Source organism: Epinephelus fuscoguttatus, linkage group LG10 (genome assembly GCF_011397635.1).
Source record: "Epinephelus fuscoguttatus linkage group LG10, E.fuscoguttatus.final_Chr_v1".
NCBI lineage: Eukaryota > Metazoa > Chordata > Actinopteri > Perciformes > Serranidae > Epinephelus > Epinephelus fuscoguttatus.
The window spans coordinates 4,324,580-4,349,258 of record NC_064761.1 but is presented as its reverse complement, the minus strand read 5'-3'; the positions used below and the strand labels follow the sequence as shown (position 1 = coordinate 4,349,258).

The 24,679-nt window shown below is 39.7% G+C and overlaps 1 protein-coding gene across 2 annotated transcripts in view; it reads right to left on the bottom strand.

Moving 5' to 3' along the window:
* nlgn1 (neuroligin 1) overlaps window positions 1-24,679 on the bottom strand; it is a 528,571-nt gene that overhangs the window by 265,658 nt on the left and 238,234 nt on the right. For both annotated transcript variants that reach the window (XM_049588039.1, XM_049588040.1), the window contains one exon: window positions 11,088-11,240. In XM_049588039.1, coding sequence (XP_049443996.1) covers window positions 11,088-11,240 — 153 coding nt within the window. The remainder of the gene's footprint in view (window positions 1-11,087; window positions 11,241-24,679) is intronic.

Sequence of the window (24,679 nt, the reverse complement as noted above, 5' to 3'; positions counted from 1 at the left end):
AAATAGGACATACAAGACATACATTATTGTATGATTAATCATAATGAGGGCTTGATGGATTTTTTACAGACAAATATAACATAAACGATGTCATTATTGCAACCTTGTAAATCTTGTAAGTTGCACAACACATTTGTTCCACTGGATTAGACAGAGCGGGACGGAAGCAGACAAAATGCATGCAAAGGAAATAAAGGTGTAATGAAAAGCAACAAGAGAGACAAAAGGGAGCAAGAGATAAAACAAGGACTGACTTAGTCTGAAAGCTCAAACTGACTCTAATGAGTGGATGATGTCAATACAAACTGTAGAAAGATTGTAACTGCAGCAACTCAGTGTTTAATGTTTATTTAATACATTTAGATTGTCCTAGTAGATTTGATGGTTACTTAGCCAGATGTATGAGTTGTCAGACCTTTCAGGGCAAATTACAGAATTTAGGTAAGTAGACGCAGAAGGAAAACAAAGATCAAAAGTGACTGTAACACTTGCAGTTTAATGTGCATTCTGTACTGTAGTTAGTATATTTCAGATTAGTAGAATTAGTAGTATTTTTAGTAGAAAATGTTTTCTTCAGTTAGTATATTTGGTGTTAGTATTTTTAGTATTTAGGTTATTTCATAGTTTGAGAGAGAAGAGGAGGACAAAGAAGTAGAAAGTGGTTTAAAACAAGGTAGAAAGGGATAGAGAGGAGAGTCATTTGTTAATTCAGAAAAGGGAAAGGGAGCATGCACGTGCAAGACTGTCGTGCTGCCACTGGTTTCATTTGACCACTCTGGCATCACAGAACTTTTTGTGTCTTTATTAGGATATTAGAATTATTACAGCATATCCTTTTGCCCAGCTTAGTTTAATATTAATATAATTTAGCATTTGTATTTATTGTTCAACCATGACAATTGTCTTTGTCCAACTTTCACCAAGTGGTTTTAATGACTTCAACTTAAAAATATCTTGAAGTCACTATGTATGAAATTTAAAATTTTATAGACTGGGCTCTGGGTAGATTTATGGTAAATTGTCTCTACAAAGCCTTGGAGATTTTGGAGTCATATCATCCATGTGCTCTATTGAGTTTTTGTAATGCTAACAACAGGTTGTGATCTGTAAAGCATGAGAGTTTATTCTCAACCCTGCACAGTAGTTTGACAAACAATTACAACTTGAGGTCCAATTAATATTTTCTTCTTTGTCATTGAGATTCATCTGTTGACATGCAAGCTTGGGAGCTGTTATGATGTCATCCATAAAACATTCTTAAAACGGACTTCTCTTCCATGTTGGCTTGCCAACAGACTGGTGGGCATTAGGTAAGGATTTTTTAAACTACTAATTTGTACTCAAATTACAAATTGTTGCTCACATACTCTGCATGTGCATGCCCTGCAGCCCGTGGGTTTGGTGTACTGGCACCTTTTCATTCCAATTCAAGGAACAACAATGCAACAAATGGCTGAATGAAACCAGCAACAATTACATTTGCAAGGATTTATTGATTTTCGGAATCATCCTTTTAAAAATGATGTACTGGAACCAGACAGTGGCCTTGATCATGTAAAACACATAATACATGAAACATGCATATCATTGTGTGCATATTGATGGGTTGGTGGCAAGTGTCTAAAGCTGTGGTTGCAGACGCCTGGCGCTGTAGCGCGTCCACAGATGGTCATCTGTTGTCCAGCCTTCGCCAGATTAATCCGATCCCTGACGCATCAGCAGAGCTGCTGTAAACCTCACCTCGCCAACCACCCTGTTGCCAGATCACCATTAGCATAGCATAGCTTCCATTGGCATTGCAGTCCACTCTCTGAATAATCATTATGCCAATACCACTGAGCCAAATGAGCAGGACACAAACAAAACGAGCAATGGCAGACCGAGAGAAACACACAATGGCCAGGAGACGACTACGCCATAATGCCAGGACGATGCCAAAAAAGCAAAGAGAGGTTTCCAAATGGTGGATACAGTCCTGGTGGTTTTAGCTACAAGATAACAACTCTTAGTGTGACTGACTTGGTCCAACTGATTAACGTTTTACACATTTGTAATGAGGCTGTTATTAGCTGCTATCTTTGCCAAACTTTAGCTGCCACTAGATATGTTGAAATAGCATTACAAACCTAGAGTATTGAAGATTATCATAAGGACAAATTGATATTCTCACCAAGGCTGAAATGGAAAACTGACTGATGATAATATACACTGTGTAGTGGAACTCTAAAGCCAAATAAAAAGCTCTTATATTAACCATTCAGTTTTGAGAGAAAAAAAATCTGTAATCAAATTATCAAATCAAATATGGAACATACTGACTGGACCAGACCGCATGCTAATCAAATGTCAAATCTAGGCCAATTTCACAATAAATCTGATGGAAAGCTATGGTCTCTGATCATGTTATCTCTTTCTCTCTCTGTTCGGTCCTGTATATTCCACTTCAACATCTTGAAATAAAACAACTCCTATGTGGGTTCTTTAAATATCTTGAACTCTTTCTATTCAGTAATAGTAGGATTTTGGCATAATAGGACAATAAAAGTGGGAAATATTGCAGAAAATATTACAGCATGTCTCAATGCAGTGTGTCCACTGATCAAAGCTCCCCTGCCCTAAAATAGCTGAGGAAATGTTTGAGCTTGACTTGGCTAACTTACAGGAGAGAGCATCCAAGCAGCATGGAAAAGTTTTGCTGATGATACATTTAAACACACGCATGCACGGACGCAAGGACACACGGACGCACGCACGCACGCACGCACGGGTTGTATTTTTTTGCAGTGAAAATGCAAGGCAAAGTGAAACTTGCCAAAATAGTTGTGATTATGGAGCCTTCCATCCATTATGAGCCTTCAGTGTTTCTGTTCTGTCCCACAGAATTAAAATCTAATTGTTATGGTGGGGGGATTGGGGGCTGCAACAGCTGATCCCTAACAATCAGCCGCTGCTGCCATTGACACAGCGCTGAAGGACTGTCTTCATGAGCTGCTGTCGTCCTGCTCTCTCTGCCCGGTTAGCACAAGCTAACACAGCACATTGTGATCTCATCACAACTGGTCATATTCTACTGCTCGGGCAAAAGCCCTGCAGCAACTAATCATTTATTTCACTCCAACACTATAATGGCTTGAGTCCGTCGTTAAACCTGTTATTAACCTTTGGGTAATATTAACTGTGTGATGCTAACAGTTAGCCCTGACACTGTGTGTGTTTGTGCCAGGCACAGAGCTCCAGTCTCGCCTCACAATAAATAATAATCTGGTGTCTTTATTGCAGAAAATGATTAAGTTGGAAGTGATTCTGATTCCTTCATTTCCTTCATCCATTATAGAGGGTAACAGAGACCGCAATCTGTCCTGGTGAATTCCTTGTGTCTTTACAGTATCTTCACATCTGCAGGCTGGAGTATTTACATCTTGTAAGCATACGCACAACTTTGACAAAAGTCTGTATTCATCAGGTTAAAAGAAAGCTGATCTCAACAAGGAGAGAAAGTGCTAATACGAATCTCGATGTTTGCAGGGAAAGTAATCATTAGCCACTAATAAAGACTCGAGCGAAGCATTTTGTTTAAGGGTTAGGTGTAGTCCATGAGTTTCTGAGTGAGCTGTGTTAGGGCTACTAGCAAGGAAGGATGCAGAGAAGGAGGGAAGGGGAGAGGAGAGATGGCACAGAGGCACAGAAAGAGTAATGAACCCGAATCATCGGGGTATTTGTTTCAGGGAGAAAGAAATTAATAAGCATGAAAATAATAGTCCTCAACACTTAGCCAGCAGGACAAAAACTAACGTGGAAGAGAAAGCCCAATTAATGTGGAAGGAGGAAAGGAAAGACGATATATGAAAGGGAGAAAGGGAGAATAATATTTGGGAAGGGTAAACATTGGGGATAATGCCTGTGTGAGAGGAAATGTTCCTCAAGCAAACACATGCAGTCCTAATTTGGATACAATTAAAGCCATGCTAGCTGGATCTGATGTATGCATGCTTCAGAGGGTGCACCACATGCTGAAAAAGTACAAGTATGCATGCTGTGAGTTTCCTCAGCATTTGGACCATCATTGGACATTAAATCACTCCTCGAACACCCATAATGATAATGAAAAAAGCTAATATTTGGTTGAGCCTTTGTTTGGATTTTTTTTTTAAAATGGCTCTTCCTTCCTCTGGTTGTTCTATCATTTTAACTAATCTAAAAGTACATAAACAGGAGCTCTTTATAGGCAATTTAATCATTAATTATTAAGTAATTAGCATATTAATCCAATTACATCAACTCTGAGACACCTACACTTGCATCTTGTTTCCTGGTCCTTTTTCCTGCACGTTTTTTTTTTTTTCCCCCCAAGCCAGGACTTTTTAGATGTGATCGTAGTGCTGAAAGCCGGGCAGAGTTAGAGAAGCAGTGCCGGGCAGAGAAATGGATATTTTACTGGCCAGGTATATCTTAAAACAATCAGAGGCTTGATGAATTGGCTGAATGGCTGATGTATGGCTGGAATGGAAGGGGTATTTGGAGAAGGTTTGAGTCAGGGAAATGCACCTCATCAATCAGCATGATTAAAGGTTTTGGCTGGGCCCAAACAAACTCAACACTGTAAGGGCCTGGCCTTAAAGGCACAGTCCGCTGTTTGGAGGTACAAATAAGCTCTGTGAATGTATTGGTTTTCACGTTTGTCAGAGCACAACTACGGTGCATGTTGGCGCAGTGTTCTTGTTTGGATCTCATAGATATTAAACTGCCAACAACTCACAGCGATCACTGTTATGATATATTCATCAGGGACACAGTGGAGGATAACACAGTGTTAAGGGCAAGACAGACCTCTACATGATAATATAATGACACTGCCTTCTAGCATCCCTCAGAGTAGCATCATTTCTCACTTGTCTGAATATATAAATAGTCTATTTGCATGATATAGTCTGTAGTTCCTTAAGTAGTTCAAGTGTTAAGTAAAACAAAACCCACCAAACAGCAGAATGTCCCATTATAACCGAAGGAGGAGTGAGAAAACAGTAACAATAAATACCTGCCACCCTTAATAATGACTCTCTGACAGCACTATACCATGTGTTCCATTAACACTCCATCTGCACCCTGGATAAACTCCTAATTCATTAAACACACACGTTCATACACACCAGTGGACACACACTGACAGTAGCATACTATATACGTGCCCCATGGCCAAATCCATTGTAGCCAAGGCCCTTAAACGATAAATACAGCTTTGCGTCAGCAGCTCTGCATATTTAAAGCCACTAATGGCTTCCTGCAAAGCGCTCGCTCTCACAGACAAACACACACTAAGCCAAGGAGAAAAATCACTGGTGCGAGAGTAGGGAGTTCTGTCAGCGGAGCAGCATCTCCAAGCGAACAGGTGCTGCAATGGCTGGCTGGATAAGGTCAACTGCACACTTTAACCAACGGAGGCTAACTGGCTGGCTGGAGAACATAATTATGAGTCTGGGAGATACTTGAAAGTTATTAATGAAGGAATGTGTTAGCAGGCTATACACTGTTTCTAGTCTTTTAGCCAAAGATGTTAAAATGTCTTTTTGTAATGTGTAGAACCTTGTGGTTTACGGTGGATGCGATTCACCTGATTTCATTCATCCTTTCATTGTCATGCATCGTCAGTCATGGTCTGCCTCTGGAGGCTTTTCAAAAACATGGCACCTGCATGGGGTGGGATCGGGGCAACTGGAAGGGTTTTCCAAACCCAAGGTCATTTTCCAAAGGAATTCTGTATGTTTAGTTGTTGAGTGTGAAAGTAGTTATCAAACTGTGGGTCCAGCAAACCACTCTTGGGTCCACTACAAAATGTGATGTGGGGTGAGCGTCAGGTGAGCTCTGATGAGGTCCCACAAAGTGCACCTCAAATGCAGAAGTCAACCATTTCATGGACTAATTAACTGAGCAACATGATTGGTCAACATGACATAAAGGCTGCAGTATCAGGTATAATACTGAACTTCATTCGTTGATCCATTTATGTAGCTAATGGGACAAAAACAGTTTGCATATGGTGGCTCTTTTTAAAAGTCTGTTCAGGCTTTATTAGCTGTATGAGCACAAAGGTGTGCTCTGAGACCACTGCACTTAACATTCATCCAATTTAAGACTGCATTGTAATGGCCCTCACCAAATATTATGGACTTTGATTGAAGGTGCTGCTTGATTACGACTAGGGTTGGGACTCGTTAGGATTTTAACAATTCCGATTCCTTACCGATTCCTTCTTAACGGTCCGATTCCTTACTGATTCCTCTTACCAATTCCTACATTACATTCATTATACTTGCTATACTTAAACAAGTATATAGTAAACACAAATGCAATCATACAAATACAAAAAACTTTATTCTAACTGTTGCACTGTACAATTAGATGAAAATACACATTTGTGTGTGATGTGTATTTCAGATTTAGAGCTTGTATCATCTCCCTGAGAATATATAGCCTAACAACAAAAAGTGATTCTCTGATTTCTACAGTAACAATATTACCTCAAATTAACAACAGCAATGTAATAAAAAAATACTTATATGCATTCAGTTCCAAAAAAGAACCAGATCCGGATCCCAACCTTAATTATGACACACCACACATCCAAGCATGACTACTTAAATGTTTTTCACTTGCAAGTTCACTAAGGTGAGGTCATCAACACACATCACACAATTATTTCAAAGTTTGGTTTCTTGTATGTGAAAATAAATCCCAGTTAAAAAAAAACCTGCCTCCGAACAGACTGAATAAAGAAGAATCTTGAAATGAACTTCAGTAGTTGAACCCAGAGGTGGGACCAAGTTATGGTTTTGCAAGTCACAAGTAACTCTCAAGTCTTTGCACTCAAGTCCCAAGTCAAGATGGACAAGTCCATAGTCCTTAACTTTAAGGTTTAAGACACAAACAAGTCAAAATGCGCTATTAACCAAGTGTAAGACCATTTTAACAACAGAGTATTAATGTTAGCTAAGCATTAGTTTGCTAGCTATGTTAATATTAGCCTCACCTTACCAGTCTTTATGAAACTTTAAATGTCAAACATGTTGGAAGATGTTGTCGCAGGTTGCTGTGTCTCAGGAGGTAGAGGATTGGCCCTAATCGGAAGATCAGCAGGTCGATCCCAAGCTCCTCTATGTCGAAGTATATTTGGGCAAACCCAAATTGCTCCAAACAGCTGTGCGGTCGGTGTGTGACTGCATGGATATGTTTAAAGTGACACTTAAGTTTAAGCATTCACACGTTGTATGGTAGCCTGCATGTGACCAGCATGTGACATGTAGTGTTAAAGAGCTTTGAGTGGTGGGAAGACTAGAAAGGCGGCATACAAATGCATGTCCATCCAATTATCATTTGTGGCATCTCCATCTGTAATATTTGCACGTTTTGCACACTCCAGATTAGTTTAAACAAAGTGGATTTGGAGAATTATGTGTTGACTCGCTGGAAATGAATAGTGTTGACAATGGCTGATTCAGGTAATGAAGGGAAATTAATTGATTTGTAGCACACATTTAAAAACCATAGTTTTTAATCTAGGGCTTGCGGTAGGGTATCAAGTATTTTCAAGTCAAAAGCCTAGAGTTCAAGAAAAGTCAGAAGTCATGGAGTTAAGAGTCCAAGTCAGTCCATCCATCCATCCATCCATCCATCCATCCATCCATCCATCCATTTACATCCACTTATCCGGGGCTGGGTCACGGGGGCAGCAGGCTCAGCCAAGCACCCCAGACATCCCTCTCCCCAGCAATGCTTTCCAGCTCCTCCTGGGGGACCCGTAGGCATTCCCAGGTCAGACGAGATATGTAATCCCTCCAGCATGTTCTGGGTCTACCCCGGGGCCTCCTACCAGTGGGACGTGCCTGGGACACCTCCAGCGGGAGATGCCCAGGAGGCATCCTAGTCAGATGCCACAACGGACCAGCGCAGCGCCCCATCACTGCAGAAGCCACACCAACCCGCCAATCCATCTCACACTCCATTCTACCCTCACGTGAACAAGTCAAGTATTTTTTAAACTGTATTAAGTTACGGTTAAAGTAAACAAATTTGTGACTTGAGTCTGACTTGAGTTCAAGTCATCTGACTAAAGTTCACACCTATAGCTAGACTAAGAGTGAAAGTGTTGTGGTATATTCATATGGTTCTAGCATGATTTCACATACTTTGACAATTAATCACAATATCACAAAATAAATACCTTGACAATGTTAAAAAAAAAAAAAGAAGAAGAAGAAGAACATATGTTTTACTTCACTCAACACTTGACTTAATGGCTTAAGATGGGTATTTTTGGCAGTGGAGCAACTTACTGAACTCACTTAGATACTTAGTACAAACTGGATGACTGACTGGAAAGCCCAGCAGTTATGAGTCTTAGACCTCCTGGAGCAGAGCACACACTCTCTCAGTGTCACTCACTCACACATACACATGTTTAGTGAGGTAAAGCCGTATGCTTTTGTCCATTGCCAGGGGGGTAAACACAAACACATAGAGTCTAATCTGAGAGCAAACAGCAGCGCCTCATGTTAACCAGCAGGGATACAGTTTCCCTCAACACCATGAGGCCTGCAGCAGTTAAGAGCTCACACATAGAAAACAGAGTGAGAGAGAGACACAAAGACCTGATTCATGGTACTGGGGATCCTGGCACATCCAAAATAAAGAAATAAATAAGAGTAAGCACTTTGTGCTGCATTTTTAATGTATGAAAAGTGCTATACAAATAAAGTTTGATTGATTGATTGATAAGAACATGTGATTGATTGATCTGTTGATGTTTCGCTTGGTAGTATTTATCCTTTACTTTGCTTGTCTCTTCCGTCCACGTCCACATGGAAAGATGAAATTGGAGAACAGTATGCTCTAAATACCTGAAACTAAAAGTTGCCTGGTAATAGGGCTGCCATTAATATAGTTTCATTATTGAGTATTCTATCCACCATTTTATCAATTTATTGTATCAATAAAATGTGGCAATGAAGAGAAACTAGGCCTTCACGATTTCCAATAGCAAAACCCAAAATATCTGAATTATTTGTGCAGTCAAACAAGCAGCCCAAAATCCAGAATACAACCGAACTTGGTCACGTTGTGTATAGAGAGTATTAATTGCCTCAGAGGTTCCCACTGTTGCCTCACAACAGGAAAGACCAGGATTTGAATCTCAGCCCTGAACACATGCAGGTTGTGAATGTATGTATTCATATTTTCACAGTTTGTGCTCTATCACCATCTGTATACAGTATATGAAACATGTGTTTATCTTGCACATTTGGACAGTCTCTTGCCCCCTCATGACTCTTAAAGGGGGATATGTGGATATTGAAAAGAGATGAACGATTGGTAACTGCAGATGATGGACTACTTTGTTTAATATCCACTTCTGTGGTATTGGCACGGCTTGAAGGTTTCCGAGGGGGGTTGTCCATCCAGTCACTAGCTGACTGACAGTTATATCTCCAAGGGATGTGAACCATGAGTGCTCCACTGGCATCTACTTAGCTTAAGTTTCTATTACCTGATTTCTATCCATCAGGAAACTTAATAACAGCATGTTTATATGCAGGGAAACATTAGGCTTATCAAAGATTATAGTATTTGCAATTTAAAAGAAGCATGTAAAAGACATCAGGGCCTAAAATAAAACTGAGAGAACACAGAAGAATGCAGACCACCTGCAGGAAACATTAATGATGTGTCATGTTCTGCTATCCACATCTAAAAAAGCCTTTATGCCCGTTCTTCACACACACACACACACACACACACACACACACACACACACAGATATATGGTATGCCTGTTGAGTGAAAGGTGAATATTGCCCTATATCTTTATTCCATTGTAGTTTAATAAGATAGAAAGAAAACCCCAGAAACCAAAACAATGTGGAAATGGAATCAGCTCCTTCCATCCAAACAAATGACAGCACAATCTCATTTAGGATGGAGGCAGCGAGCCTTTGTTTCCGTCATGTGTCGCAATATATACCTGCCCTCTGGGTAAGGCTGTGACATCCATACACAGGAGAGAAGGAATTAGAAATTAGACTGATGAGAAAAGATAAGATAGATGAGGAGGAAAATGGAGACAGGAATGAAAAAAAGAAGGGGCTGAAGATCAGAGAAGACATTGCCATGATAGATTAAAGTGTAAGAAAGCAGACAGAGAGACTAGATGCATAAAGTGCTAACTGGGCCAACCCCCAGCACATTATGTCCAAGCAAAACCCTTGATGTTCAGTAGCCTTGATATGAATATGAGGTCTGTCACTACAAAATTCCGTACATCATCAAATTGAAAGCTCAGCTATTACATCACATTTGTATGTCCTTAATATCCTAAACATCTTCAATATAAAATGGGTTGGTAGCATTATGTCTGCAACAAACAGAGGTTAAGCATACTTGGCCTTTGCCCTTACAAATATTACTCCATGACAAAGGAGGAGGACAAATCATGACTAAAAACCTCAAACATTCAAATCCAGTTGGATCTGAACTTTGAACTGTCCAGCAACGCAGTAAGAGCAGATATCAGCTCTAACAACCAGTTTGAACCAGTTTTTAACCACAGCAAAGACCGGCGGAACCAATGCATCATACTAAACAAAGCTCTCTGGATTATCACCAGCAGCAGCACGTGGAATCACCAAGACGCAAGGAAAAAATCATTCAGGAAATAGTTTTAAAATACTAGTGTTTGTACTCAGGCTGGGTTAAATGCCAGAATGTTACCAGCAACACCAAAAGAGATTGATGTAAAGAAAGAAAGAAAGAAAAAAAGAATGAAAGAAAAAAAGAAAGAAAGAAAGAAGCTCAGAGATTCAATTCCAAGTTTCAGCCTTTATGCTAGGCTAGTCATTGTAAAATATCAGCAGCAGCACATATAATCATCAAAAGAGACTGATGCAAAGAAAGAAAGAAAGAAAGAAAGAAAGAGTTGAAAAATGAAATTCCTAGTTATAGCTCAAACTCACCAATAACGGAAAGAAAAGAAAACTACAAAAGAAAGGATAGAACATGAGAACAGTAGTTGTCCATCACACAGCAGAGCAGGATTCTTACCTAGGACGCCCAGCCGGTAGTTGACAGTTATGACAATCACATTTCCATAGCTGGCCAGGATGCTGCCGTCAAACATATTCCCAGTTCCTTCCATATAGGAGCCCCCATGGATGAAAACCATTACCGGCTTGGGGCTTCCACTCTCCCTAATGTCTGGAGGAAGGGGGAAGAAGAGGAGGAAGAGGAGGAGGTGGAGAAGGCAGAGGGACTGATTAGATGACAGATTGAAGGTGACAGCCAGAGATGAATTTTCAATACTTTAGGGGGCTTTGGCCACCTCTTTAATTTTATGTTTTTTCTAAGTAATCTTGGCACACTGGCTTTTTTTTTTTAACATGGAGACCTTGTTAGTTTGAGGCGTCAAACCACTCATTTTTCTACATGAAGGCCGTGACATGTTTGTGGTGATTGGAAAATGTTATTTATTTATTTAGCTATTTTAAATCTATATAGGTGTTAATGAAACAGGATATTTAATGCGCCGGGTTTTAATTTTCCTCCAGGCAATGGACTGTCAACATGCAACAGCAGCAATCTAAACTGTCACACCATGTTGAGGTAAAACTTGTGCTGAAGAAAATCTAATAAATAATGGGCATTGGTTGGACAACTTTATGAAAAAGTGTTGTTTTATTGAAAGTTTAATTTGAATTCAGGTTAGCACTTCATAGTTGTTTAGCTGTAGGGATATGCTTGCCTTGATTTTGTGAATATAAATGTATGTGAGAACTTAGTGGCAGCAGGGGAAATTAAACAGAACTAAAAACTGACTGGAACAGTTGTCTTTTTATATAATTTAAAGTGTTTTGTTAAGGTAAAGGACAGGATGTTTACTCAGCTTCTAAATTGCATCTCAATCATTTCCATAAATTACAGTGTAATAACACAATAGCTTAATAAAATATGCAGTTGATGATGAGTTGTCATAGTGAAACTACTTACTCTGCAACAAAGCAGGAGTGTTTCTATTAACATTGGAATATTTTTGAATGTGTAGTCGTACCTGTCAAATATGAGGTCAGGGTAAGGAGAATGGTGAGCCTGCTGTTAGCTGCAGAATAAGCAGCATTAAAGTGTGTTACATCTCGCTGATTAGAGTGGAAGAAAAGAGGGCTGTGGTGTAAAGCTTTAGCCCTTGACGTGGTTCTAATATGGGCTGGATTGTGAGCAAAAAGGATGTGAAGACTGGAGAGATCTAACAACACGCTGCAACCCACGTTCAAAACAAGGTTTCACTTTCATCTTCTGCATCTCAGAGATGAGGCTTTTCATCTTGCTTCCTAACTATCTCCAGCAGTACATGCTGCAGCACACATCGTTTATCCCACTGATGTTTTACCACTGAGGGACTCGGGTCCAGAGAGAGATCAGTGAGTCTGTGTGGAATTAAAAATTAACCAAGCAAGGAAATAGAAAAGCGTTACTTCCGAGACAAGAGGATAAAAAGATGTTCAGTTGTTATGGGAGTGGGAGAGGCATAAAGATAGTGTTTATGTCAGAAGGTTTACAGTGTGTGTTTAAAAAACTTACAATTGAAGGGGTAGACAAAATGATGTTAACACCTTCAACTATGAAACACTGTTATGAATGTGACTCAATTATGTTTTTGTCTGTATGTAAAAGTGTCCCTCAAAGTACTCTACTGAAAAGAACGTGCAGCAATATGATTCCTATGAGGAAACTTTGACTAAGTACTGTATTAACCAGCCATGGTGGGTTAACCCTCTATTTTACTTTATTTGTATATGAGTAAAGGCAAAAGTAGATACATTACTGAGGACGTTATGCAGCAGATATTGGAAGAATGAACTACGTATTAGTGTCTCTACATATTGGATAACTGCAGAAGTTGTTTTCTTTCCAATAGAGAATATAAAATACACATAGCTTTAGAAAAAAAACCAAACCTGAATTGGCAAAAGGAAATGGGGTAAAAGAAAACAAAAAATCTAGCGGGAAATTAATATGAGGCACATCTAGGTAAAATGCCGTCTCCTTGTGTGTGTGTGTGTGTCTGTGTGTATACTTTGTTTGTCCTTTCCTCCGTTTCTCTTGGTGCAGAGCTCATTACATCACTTCTATCATTCTCTGTCCTTTGTAGTGTTTGTTTTTTTTTTCCTCCTAGTTGTTCAGTTCCCTCTGTCGCAGCAGGCAGTGGCCACAGTGTAGCGGCACATCATAACTCTCCTCTGGAAGGCTTCCAGAAACTCCTGACAAAAAAGGTCAGGGGATTATGGCAGGAGTGTGTGTGTGTGTGTGTGTGTGTGTGTGTGTGTGCGCGCGTGCGCCTCAAAGTACAGATATGTGTGTAGCCAGAACAAGAAGAGGGGAGAAAGTGCAAATGATCAGCCTGTCAATAAAGATAATGTTGATGTTAATTATGGTGTAAGCCATGATGTCGATGATGACAGCAACAACAATAATGGAAATGTTGATCATGATAATAATGGTGTTACCTATTACAGTGATGACAATAATGCCAAGGATGATGACATCAGACAACTACAATGATGATGTTGAAATTAATGATAAACACAACCATGTAAACCATGGTAATGTTTTTTAAATAACATATGAAAATGCTCATGGCATTATGGTGGTGAAGAAGATGCTGATATGATTTCAATGTCACTGCCATGACAAAGATGATTATGATGATGATTGTGGTTGCAGCAATGATGATGAGTATGTTGATGATGGTGATAAACATGCTCATGGCAACCACAATAGTAATGATGATGTCAGCCATAAGGACAGCCATTAAGCCATAAACAAGATGTTGTAAACATAATGTTGATGGCAGCAACAACCAGTAGTGATGATAAAGTTGATGGTGACAGCCACAATAGTAAGAATGCTGCCCATGATGGTGATGATGATGATGATGATGATGATGATGATGAAACCAGGGGATTGTTGTTAAGAAAAAAGATGAAAATGTTCATGGCATTATGGTGATGAAGATGATGCTGATAATGACAACAACAATGGCACTGATGATTTTGATGTTGCAGCCATGATAATGGTGATTATGATGATGGTGGTGGTGGTGGTGATGATGATGATGAGTATGTTGATGATGGTTATGAACATGCTCATGGCAACCCTAATTGTAATGATGATGTCTATTAAGCCTTAAACGACTATAGACTAAAAATGATGTTAATGCCTGCTGTGATGGTGGTGGTGGTGATGATGATGATGATGATGATGATGATGATAATGACCAATGACCAAGGCACTGACGTTTTCGATGTCACAGCCATGACAAAGACAAAGATTATGATAATGGCTGTGGTTGCATCTTTTATATGATTATGTTGATGATGGTGATGAACATGCTCATGGCAACAGCAATGGTAATCGTGACATCCATTAAGCCAAAAACAACTACAGACTAAAGATGATGTTGATGACAGTTATAACCAAGATGATGATGAAGTTGGTGACCATCACAACAGTAAGAGTGATAATGATGATATCCAATGAGTACATAACAATAAAAAAATGAGGGTGATGCTGTTGATGAGGAAGGTGGTGTTGGGGGTGATGATGAGTAGGAAAAGGAGGAAGATGGTCATGGGATCTAACCAGGTCTTCCTATATAACAGGTGTATTTTCATTAAAGCAAACACAATATTGTTGATGGCAATGGTGGAGAGCAACTAAGTTCATCCACTCATACTGTGCTGAAAGTACAATTTTGAAGTGCTTGTACTTTACTTTCCATAAGATGAAATATTAACAAGAAACTATGCCGTTTCGCAAAACGAGTATTTTTACAATCAGTATATTAAGCAGCCCATATTTTGATGCCAGTACCTTTGTACTTTTCCTTAAGTAATAATTTGAATGCAGAATTACTTGTAACAGAGTATTTCTACACTGTGGTATTACTTTTACTTAAGTAAAAGATCTCAGTACTTCCACATCTGATGATTTCTTGTATCTGTATAGTCTGTAGGAGGTGTTATGATATTTCACTGTTTCCTATATGTGTATATGTGCTTTCCAGTATTACATGAATATATTAATTTCTGCAGCAGTGGGATACATTCAACATGGCTGTTTCTTTTTGTTCAGAGCTGAAGGTCAGCAGTAATGAGGTGAGGTTAGGATAAAATTGTCTTGGCAATGTTTGAGTATTTGATGGATTTACCTGAATTTACTGGCTGAAACAAGTCCCAGTGTTTATTGAACACACTGTACCTTGAGGTTTTAAGTTTATGCAATCTAACTTGCTCTCAGTGTGGTTTCCTGGCATCCTTCATTGGCTGCCACAGCAAGAGTCGAAGCCAAGAAATGGGGGGGGGGGGGGGGGGGGAATCTAAACCCCAGTCCCTCCCAATCCCCCATCTTATCAATTAATCCTCATTCAGCTGATTGCAAATTTTATGTCTATCCATCAGCCTTTTGCATGGAGTGAGGTAATGTTATATTTGGGGTGATTACAGGAAAACATGCAATATTTACATGGCTACTCTTTATATCAATATGTCCTTTTATTCTTCTGTTTAAAGTCAATTTAAATTATTTCAGTATAGTTGTTTGGAAACAGGCGGGAACATCTAACTGTCCTCCAGGGTTTTTTTTCACAGCGAGCACCGAGATGAAAGCTCACTTTGAGAAGAGCTGAAATGAGATGCAATCTTGTAGTGATTCGACCATTCAGGCTTTCCAGGGATGAGTTTGGGTGAGGGAGAGTTTGTCAGAGGATAGGTGCCGTGCCAACATGGAGTAGATCGTTGCTTCCTCGAGGATGAGGTTATGATCAAAGAGATTCAGGTGCTTTAGATTTCTCTGAGCAAACCCTGAGAGATGCCCTTGGGCTGTTGCAACAACTTCGGTATCCTCTCCCTTTGCCGGTGTAGAGGACTTATCAAACCAACAGCAGACACAAGGAGCAGAGGTGTTTTTTATCCTGGCTTCAGCCTTTTGCTGCAGGGAGCAAAGCCACTGGGGACTACCCACAAAAGCAACAGGAAACAAAATTAGGCCCAGTGGTGAACGCCACTTTAAATGCTTCCAGATGAAGTACTCCTCTGTTATCAGTGCAACTGTGCTGATGTAAGTCATTAGAGTACATATCCACTGGCATGTGTAAGATGTCATCAATACGTACATGTAATGCAACTGAATATTTGCTTGGCATGATATGACATTTGCAAACAAGAAGTGATATATTCAGAAAGTGATTTTTTTTCAATGAACTAATGCCTAATTTTTTCATATTTGCTTTTACTGCATCACATGTTCTGATAACATAATGGCATGGGGGAATCAGAGAGTAATGGCTATGCTGTCTCAGACTGGGTTCATGTTGATGGAGTTATACCAGTTTTCAATTTGCAAAAATCATATTCCAACTTATGCTTATAATTAGGGATGTTGTGACTTTTTACCTAGATCTTAATGATATAGGGGTCCATGTCATTGGTCCAACAGCCCATTGGTCCGACATCCCATTCCGATATGTGATTATACTAGACTATACTGTATTTGTGTACCATAGAGGATCAGCAACGCAACAAAAGTAGGCTACTGGTCGAGATACAAGTGTCATAGAGAGGAGAGAATGAAACACCATAACCTCCTGTTATTAACTCTGGGGTCGGGGTTGTGTGGGGAGCTCTCCGCGGTGCTGAACGGCTCCCGGCGGGCATATTTCTGCCTTGATGGTGCGCCGTGACCGGCTCTGGGTCAGCTGGGAAAGGCTTGAGGCGAAGCAGGCTCACGGCTTATGTGTTTGTCACTTTCTTTTTCACTTTAACCCACACCATGATCTTTTCCTGACCCTAACCAAGTGGTTTTTGTGCCTAAACCTAACCAGACCTTAACCACAGGGCATCATGATGATTTCGGAACAACGGGACTTCGGAACAATGGGTTTAATATGGTCGGAATGGGATGTCGGACCAATGGGCTGTCGAACCAATGGGCAGACCCCATGATACAGAAGTGTCCCAAAGCGAATATAAATGCCCCTCATCATTCAAATTGTTGAAGGTACTGAGGTTGGTAAATTAACTTTTAGATTTTTCACACCAAATAAATCAAACAAGTTACAAGAGGTATTTAAATTAGACAGGTATGTGTCGTTAGATCAGTTCAAGTGTATGCTAAATTTTCTTTTTTCATACTCTGCTTTTCTTGTTATTTAACTTTTTCATCTTTTTACTTTTTAATTTGCTGTTTATAATTCTTAATAGGTATTGCTGCTTGTTATTTGATTTTAAGGATGTTTTTCATCATTTTATTGCGATTGCCATTATATATTTGAATCCTTCTAGCCCACTGAAAATGATCTTAGGGGATTGTTGTAATAGTTAATTTTCCCTGAACTGATTTTGAATAAAACTGAAATATAATAGATTTAGTACTTTATGTATGATACATTAACTTAATCCTTTAAATTAAAGAATTAGCCTCCCTGAGCTGACTTGTGTCAAGATAACTGCAAGACAGAAAATTGGCAATCTTGCCCATATCTATCATCCATGACATATGACAAGAATGTGGCATAAATAGTACAGAAATTTTGACTCAGTAGACTGAACCAACGGTCAGATAAAGCATTTGCAAATGCCTAAACATGACTGGACATGACCCATAGAGGCTGCAGTTCATAAAATTTTTGTATGAATCATTTTTGGGAAAGTCACATTTGTGGTTTTGGAGGTTTTGTTGTTTAGTTTCAGTACTGTATGGGGACTTGAAGGTTGCATATGTGGATGTCATAAAGAGAAAGCAAGATTTTCATCAGCTCCTTGTTAACTTGCTGTGGCAGTAATACAACTGCAACTGCAGTTTATTTAACTTAAAGGAATAATGTTGTAATTTTTGTGACAGCATGAGGACATTTCTGGAAACCAGCAAAGGCTGATAAAAGATCAACTGAGGAATGAATTGCCTTGTTGCATTCAGTTCAGGCTCCAGCTGGTGACATTTAGGAGCAGCTCCAACTACTGAGGCCTCTTGATATCACATACATCGAGTACAAGTGAAACCCTTTTACCATGTTACCAATTAAAATACTGTACACCAATTAATATTAAATTACAATCAGCAATGACTTGGAAGAATTAAGCCCACCTATAATGATAAATTAAAGAAAATACAAAACTAAACCAACCAATGTGAAAACATGAAACAATGAGGTCACTGCGGAGCAGCCAAATGCTTTGAAAATCAATTCTAGTGAAATGTTACCTACAAAATGACCATTTGTATCAATTACTCACCATGTGTTACCTTGCATTTGTGAAAAAAGTGTTTCTCCCATGCCACTATGGTGAACAGAGAATCCAAAAAAGGCAATAATTCTTAATAAATTAAATGGGGGCTGTGTCTCACAACAGCAAAACTATATCAACACATCCATTTACAACGTTTCACACAACTCCTGCACTATAATCCAGGTCTCATGTCTTCCGACATATGCTTAGTACTTCCTAAACAAATGCATTTTTGCTAAATTCTTACATTTTAAAACACACCAGTACAAACAGTCTCATTAACAGCCAAGCAGCATACCTGGGCACACACTTACATTTGAATTCATATGCATGCGCAAGCTCTGGCACACTCTGGACACACTACTCGTAGGCAAAGTTTTTTGATATTGTACATGTTCGTGCTGTAACATGTGTTAAGAAGTACTGAGCACACAACTGGATAAACTGGACTTGGATTATACTGCAAAATTTGTGTGGGAGTTTGTAAGCACCCGCCCATCCATTTTTATCTGCCAATCCAGGGCTGGGTTGTGAAAGCAGCAGGCTAAGCAAAGTACTCCAAAAGTCCCTTACCCCAGCAACGCTTTCCAGCTCCTCCTGGGGGATCTAGAGGCATTTCCAGGCCAGATGATATATAATCTCTCCAGTGTGCTCTGGGTCTACCCCGGTCTCCTACCAGTTGGACGTGCCCATACACCTCTAACAAGAGGCGCCCAGGAGGCATCCTTATCGGCTGCCCAAACCACCTCAACTGACCCCTGTCGACACGAAGGAGCAGCAGCTCTACCTAGAGCTCCCTCTTGATGTCCAAGCTCCTCACCTTATCTCTTAGGCTGAGTCTAGCCACCCTACGGAGAAAACTCATTTTGGCTGCTTGTCTCCACAATCTCATTCTTTTAGTCACTACCCAAAGCTTTATGACTATAGGTGAAGGTTGGGACGTAGATAAACTCACAAGTCAGTCTTTAGACGCTTTGCTTAACTAAAGACTGATGACTTTCTCCCTGATTTTGTGTTTAGATGGGCGGATACAATTTCAGAGTTTAAAAAAACTCCCTACATTGCAGAACCAATAGTAAATCCGCAGGGTGGTCCTTCAGTGGCTAGCTCAACTCTTGTGCTCGTAAACATAGTCTGACTAGAAACACATGTAGCGGTACAAAATGGCTCAAGTTGCTGTAAGTCCTTCATTTCCACAATCTTGTGGACTGAACACACGTTTGATAAAACAGAGTTAAATCTCTCGGCATCCATTTTCAAGCTCTCTGTGTGTGTGTTTCCTTGCGGACGAGAAAAAGGGGAGCGTACATTTCCGGGAGGGCGTGTCCTTTTCAAAAATGCAAGAGGCATTGCTTTGTTGCCGGCCGTTTTCGCCGGTGTGTTAAACACACTTTAGAAAGGAGTGTCCCCAGACTATCAGAAGGCGGAGATCTCTGATTGTCTGGTGGCGAGACTAGGTTGTAGATGGACCGATAAATTGAGAGCTTTGTCTTTCAGCTCAGCTCCTTAGTCACCACGACGGTCCAGCGCAATGCCTGCATCACTGCTGAAATGAGATCCTCAATGACATCAATTCATGCAGAATGCTCACCTTTTATAGATTCTCAGTTTACTGTGCAGGCATGAAAGAAAAACAAAGTTTCTTTAAAAATTCAAGGTTAAACACAGTGAGTAGTTGATATACAAATAATCATTTTGCAGTTGAAGTATTCCTTCTTTGATTGTTAGAGGATTTGGCTGCTCCGCAGTGACCTCATGGTGTTGTGGGTTCACATTGGTTGGTTTAGTTTTTGCATTTTTTTTTTTTTTAATTGTCATCATAGATGGCCTTAATCCCTCCATATCATCACTGATTTTAATCAAATATTAACTGGTGTACAGCATTTTGATTTGTAAAATAGTGAGTATAAGTGGTAAAAGAGGGTTTCACTTGTGCTCAATATATGTGATATCAAGCAGCCTTGATAGTCTGTGCTGCTCCTAAATGTCATCAGCTGGAGCCTCTGGGCAAACTGGATACAACAAGGTAACACATTCCCCAGTTGATCTTTTATCATCCTTTGCTTAGCTCCTTAACTATCCTCATGCTGTCACAAAAATCTACGTCCTTGTGCCGCACACACTTAAAGTAATGTATTCATAGTATAGAGGAAGATCAATATCTCACAGGTATTGCAAAATCATACTTTAAATAGGGTATCAGGGGCCCAATATGAGCCTTGTAGATATCGTGGTTCACACATCTCCACTTCTATGTACCCACTCTCCAGCAATGTTCGCTTACAGGAAAAAAAAAAGAAAAAAAAGGGCTTCTAACAAATCCTCAGCTCTCAGGGACTTTCCTGTTTACATCCCTATTCCCAGCACAAAAGGATTACAAACACCAGCTTTATTGAGTATAAAGAGATTGTAAAATCCAAGATTTGATGAGTGGGAGGGGTGGGGAAGGTTAAGGGACATCCTCATTGAGTTTGCATCTACAAGGCGACAAGGGGTCAAGGGTTAAGAGCATCAAGAATCATTGAGGGGGATCCGAGCTGATCAGCGTCGGCCTGGAGAGGGCAACAGAGTGTGTGACTGAGTGTGTGTATGTGTGTCCTCAAGCATATTTTCCTCTATATTAAACTGGATTAGTTGTCTGCCCTGCATCCTTTTTTTGAGATAACACTTGAAGCTTGCTGGGATTTCATTGAATAGATCTGTGTGACTCTCTAATCTTATTGGTGTGTGTGTGTGTGTGTGTGTGTGTGTGTATGCATGTGAGCTTCCAGAAAAACAGCGTAATGGCACGGATCAAAGGGATCCGGATGGTTGTGAGTCTTATTTGGATGTAATTGCTGTTTACTTCGTCACATTATACAGTAGAGGTGCCTTATTAAGACTTTCTGCCTGTCATTAAAGTTGCACTCCAGCAGCCTTGAGGGGATACGACTCTATCTCAGGGTTTTATCAAGGACATTTTATTCCTAATATGACTTTTCAAAGGACTGCTTGTTTATGGCAACTAAGCAAAGGTTCATCTTTTTGTCTTATTGAGATTAATGGATTTCCAGCGCTCTGTCTTAGCTTTCAAACAGCATTTAATTTAATATCAAGGGGAGAAATTGCAGTGTTTTGGTCCCATAGTCTTCGCCGGGCATCCACTGGATCCTTTAGTATTCCTTTTCATCATCATATGCACAATACTCATCTGGGACTGAATCCCCTCAAAGCAACAACAGTATGTGGGAAATGCTAATGTCATTTTATTGCACTTTACCTTTGTTTCAGGGTTTGCAGTCATGTGAGCAGAACACATACCATGTGATTTAGTGAGTGTGACTGAATCAGGCCATGGATATATGAGGTAACTCACATGTCATGAATACTGTCTGTGGTAACATACTGTGCTACACAATATCAGTGCATTGAAGCAGTGTAAGCATCCGCACCAATGTGGAGTTTCTCTCCTGGGAAGGAATCTATCCAGTCATACTTACACAAAATTTCTGAGTGATAGCCGTCTAACACTACAGAATACTTTTTGATCGGAAATTGCAGGTGGTGAGAGAGATCTTGGTAAGGCCAATGCAGATTGGATTTTTAGTGAGTGTATGCAGCACATTAACATTGCAGAAATGTCTGACAGAGGCAGAACTGATGGACATAACAGCAACAGTTGAGTTAAACCTTAGTGGGCAGAGGCAAGGAGCTACAGATCGCAAATATAATCATGGCTGGTTTGGTCTGTATCTCTGATAAAAAGTACCTACTAGGGATTTGTCAGCTAAATATTAGTATCAGCCGATATTCATCTTGTTGACTGCTATCAGCCTATCGGAAAATAAGATGACATTTACCAATGGCAGTGGCCTATGTTTTTCTGTTGGACACAATGACTGTTTGGAAAATTAGCTCTATGATCTCACTGTTGTGTGACAGGATGTCTCATAGCACCCTGCATCCCGTCCTCCCCAGGACAATAAAAAACGTATTTGGGCCTTTGGGACGAAAGGATAGAGAAAACTCAGTACTGTTGCTTCAGAGGATGCGCCCTATTATTTATCAGATAATATTACATTGTGAACGACAAATCTGTTTCAAAATCAAGGGCTAGTTAATGTTAGCTGTTTGCAGCCAGAGTCCAAAACTGGACAGCTTCTGAAGCAGTTTTTAAAATATGTTTGTATGTAAAATATGTTTTACATGCAAAAGGTTAAGTTAAAGGTTTTTTGTTTTTTTTTTCATAAATTTGTATGACTGAATTTGTACTCATTCAGAGGTTGTGGAATGAAGGGCTGAATAAGGTTACTTTAAAAGTCAGTTACTTTTTAAATAGTGCATAAGTATTAACAAAGAAGAGTAATTTATTCTTTAACCAAAATAAAAATAAAAGATAAAAACAAAAAAACAACATTTAGCAAAAAGTTTTATTTTTCTCCCTGGTTTCAACCACATCTTAGGGGCTTCAGCTGTTAGGTCACAACTGAGTAAATCTATTCACTAAGGTGCAGAATTTGCTTGTTTGCTCATTTCTACTCTTCTTTACTAGAATTTTGAATGCAAGATTACTACTTGCAGTTTATATTTTGCTATTTCTACTGTACTTGAGTAAATGGGGCAGCTGTGGCTCAGAAGTATGGACTGTATATAGTAATTGATGTAGCTACAATGATGTCATCTATTGGTTTGGGGACTCCAGTTTTGAAGCTTTGGAGTTAATTTTGGTCGTCACCGTCTTGTATTTCTTAGAGCCAACTGTGACTGTATTTGGAAAAGAGGGTGGAGCTGTGACTCTTAGACTGTGGTGAGGCCTCTGTCACTGTCACTGTCACTGTCACTCAGGTGGACACACCTTTAATTATGTGAAACTTTAAGCCATAACAAAATGTAAACATGCAAGTCATATAAAAACTCAGCCCCCATACAGTTGTTATGAATGTTAAAATTAATTATAGAGACCAAAGCTGTTTTTTGTACTAGGCTGTTGACATGTTTATTTCTGCTGTAAAGCTATACATTTCAACATCAAGTGGCCATTTGATGAACGATAACTACTATTACTACTGCTGCTTTTTGGCACTTCTGCATTGGCTTCATTTTTCCGCTTCTGAGGTTGCTGCTTGTTCAGGAGGTACAGCGGTGGCCCACTAATTAGAAGGCTGCTGGTGCAAATCCTGACCCCTGCAGTCTATACGTCAAAGTGTCCTTGGGCAAGATACTGAAGCCTGACTTGCTCTCAATGGTGGCGTGTGTGTGACCGGTTACACACCACCACTGAGAGGCACCTTGTATGGTAACCTCTGCTATGTATGTGTGTGTGAATGGGTGAATGCTGGCTTGTGCTGCACAACATTTTCAGTGGTTGCTATCAATAGAAAAGTGCTTTCTAATGCAGTTCGTTCATCATTCCAACTAAACAATGTGAATTACAAAAAAAAGTTCAAATTTATTTGCATTGCTGGGAATTATATTTTTGAAAGGGAAAGGGTATAACTTCATCTGTGCAGGCTTATATTTCTATATTGAAATGTACAATATAATGTATGATACCTGTGACTAGCATGACTAGATTTGGTATGGTTAGCTCCATCCCCTCTTTCCTCTTGGCTTCAGTCTGTTACTCACAGACACTCTAGTTCTATAAAAATTTAACTCAACAAATGAGATACTTTCTGCCTCCGGTGCAGCTCTATCTCTCAGAGATGCCTGTAAAATTTAAATTACAATCTGCTGTGTAAGCAGTCCGAAAGAATTTGAAAATGATGGGATTGACAGAAGCCACACAAATTGCAATTACCATGCAATAGAAACCAAGTATTTATGTGCTGTTTTGATTGTGTGTTCTCCAAAAAGCATTAAAATGGAGAGCCCAGATGATCACTTGAAACCATTATGACAGTAATGTCACTTGAAATCAGCTCCACCCAAATGCTGGCTCATTTTATTATTGCCAAGTCTGTCATGTCTGCTAGCCAATCCACATGTTATGTAGCTACAAAACAACTAATTTGGCAGCTTGGGACTTAGATTCTGAATCTAACAGCCACTGCGGGTGTTTGACCAGAAAGTTAGCTTCACATACTGTCGAGTAGTAAATTATCTCAGACTTTGCCCTGTAGGAGAGGAAACCATGCCAGGAGAGATAACAACCCACATGTTTCTGCAGCATCCACAGCTGAGAGGGATGCTTACACTGACTTTGTCCACTATTTTCATGTTGTTTTAGACTCATCACTGTCTAAGGTTATTGGTTTGACGCCCAAAAATGTGAACAGGTCTATTTGTTAGTATAGTTGCAAGCCAGTTAGCCAGTGCTTGATCGTCTGAACATGATCTGATTTTATAAACGACACGAATTAAAAGAAAAAACATGCA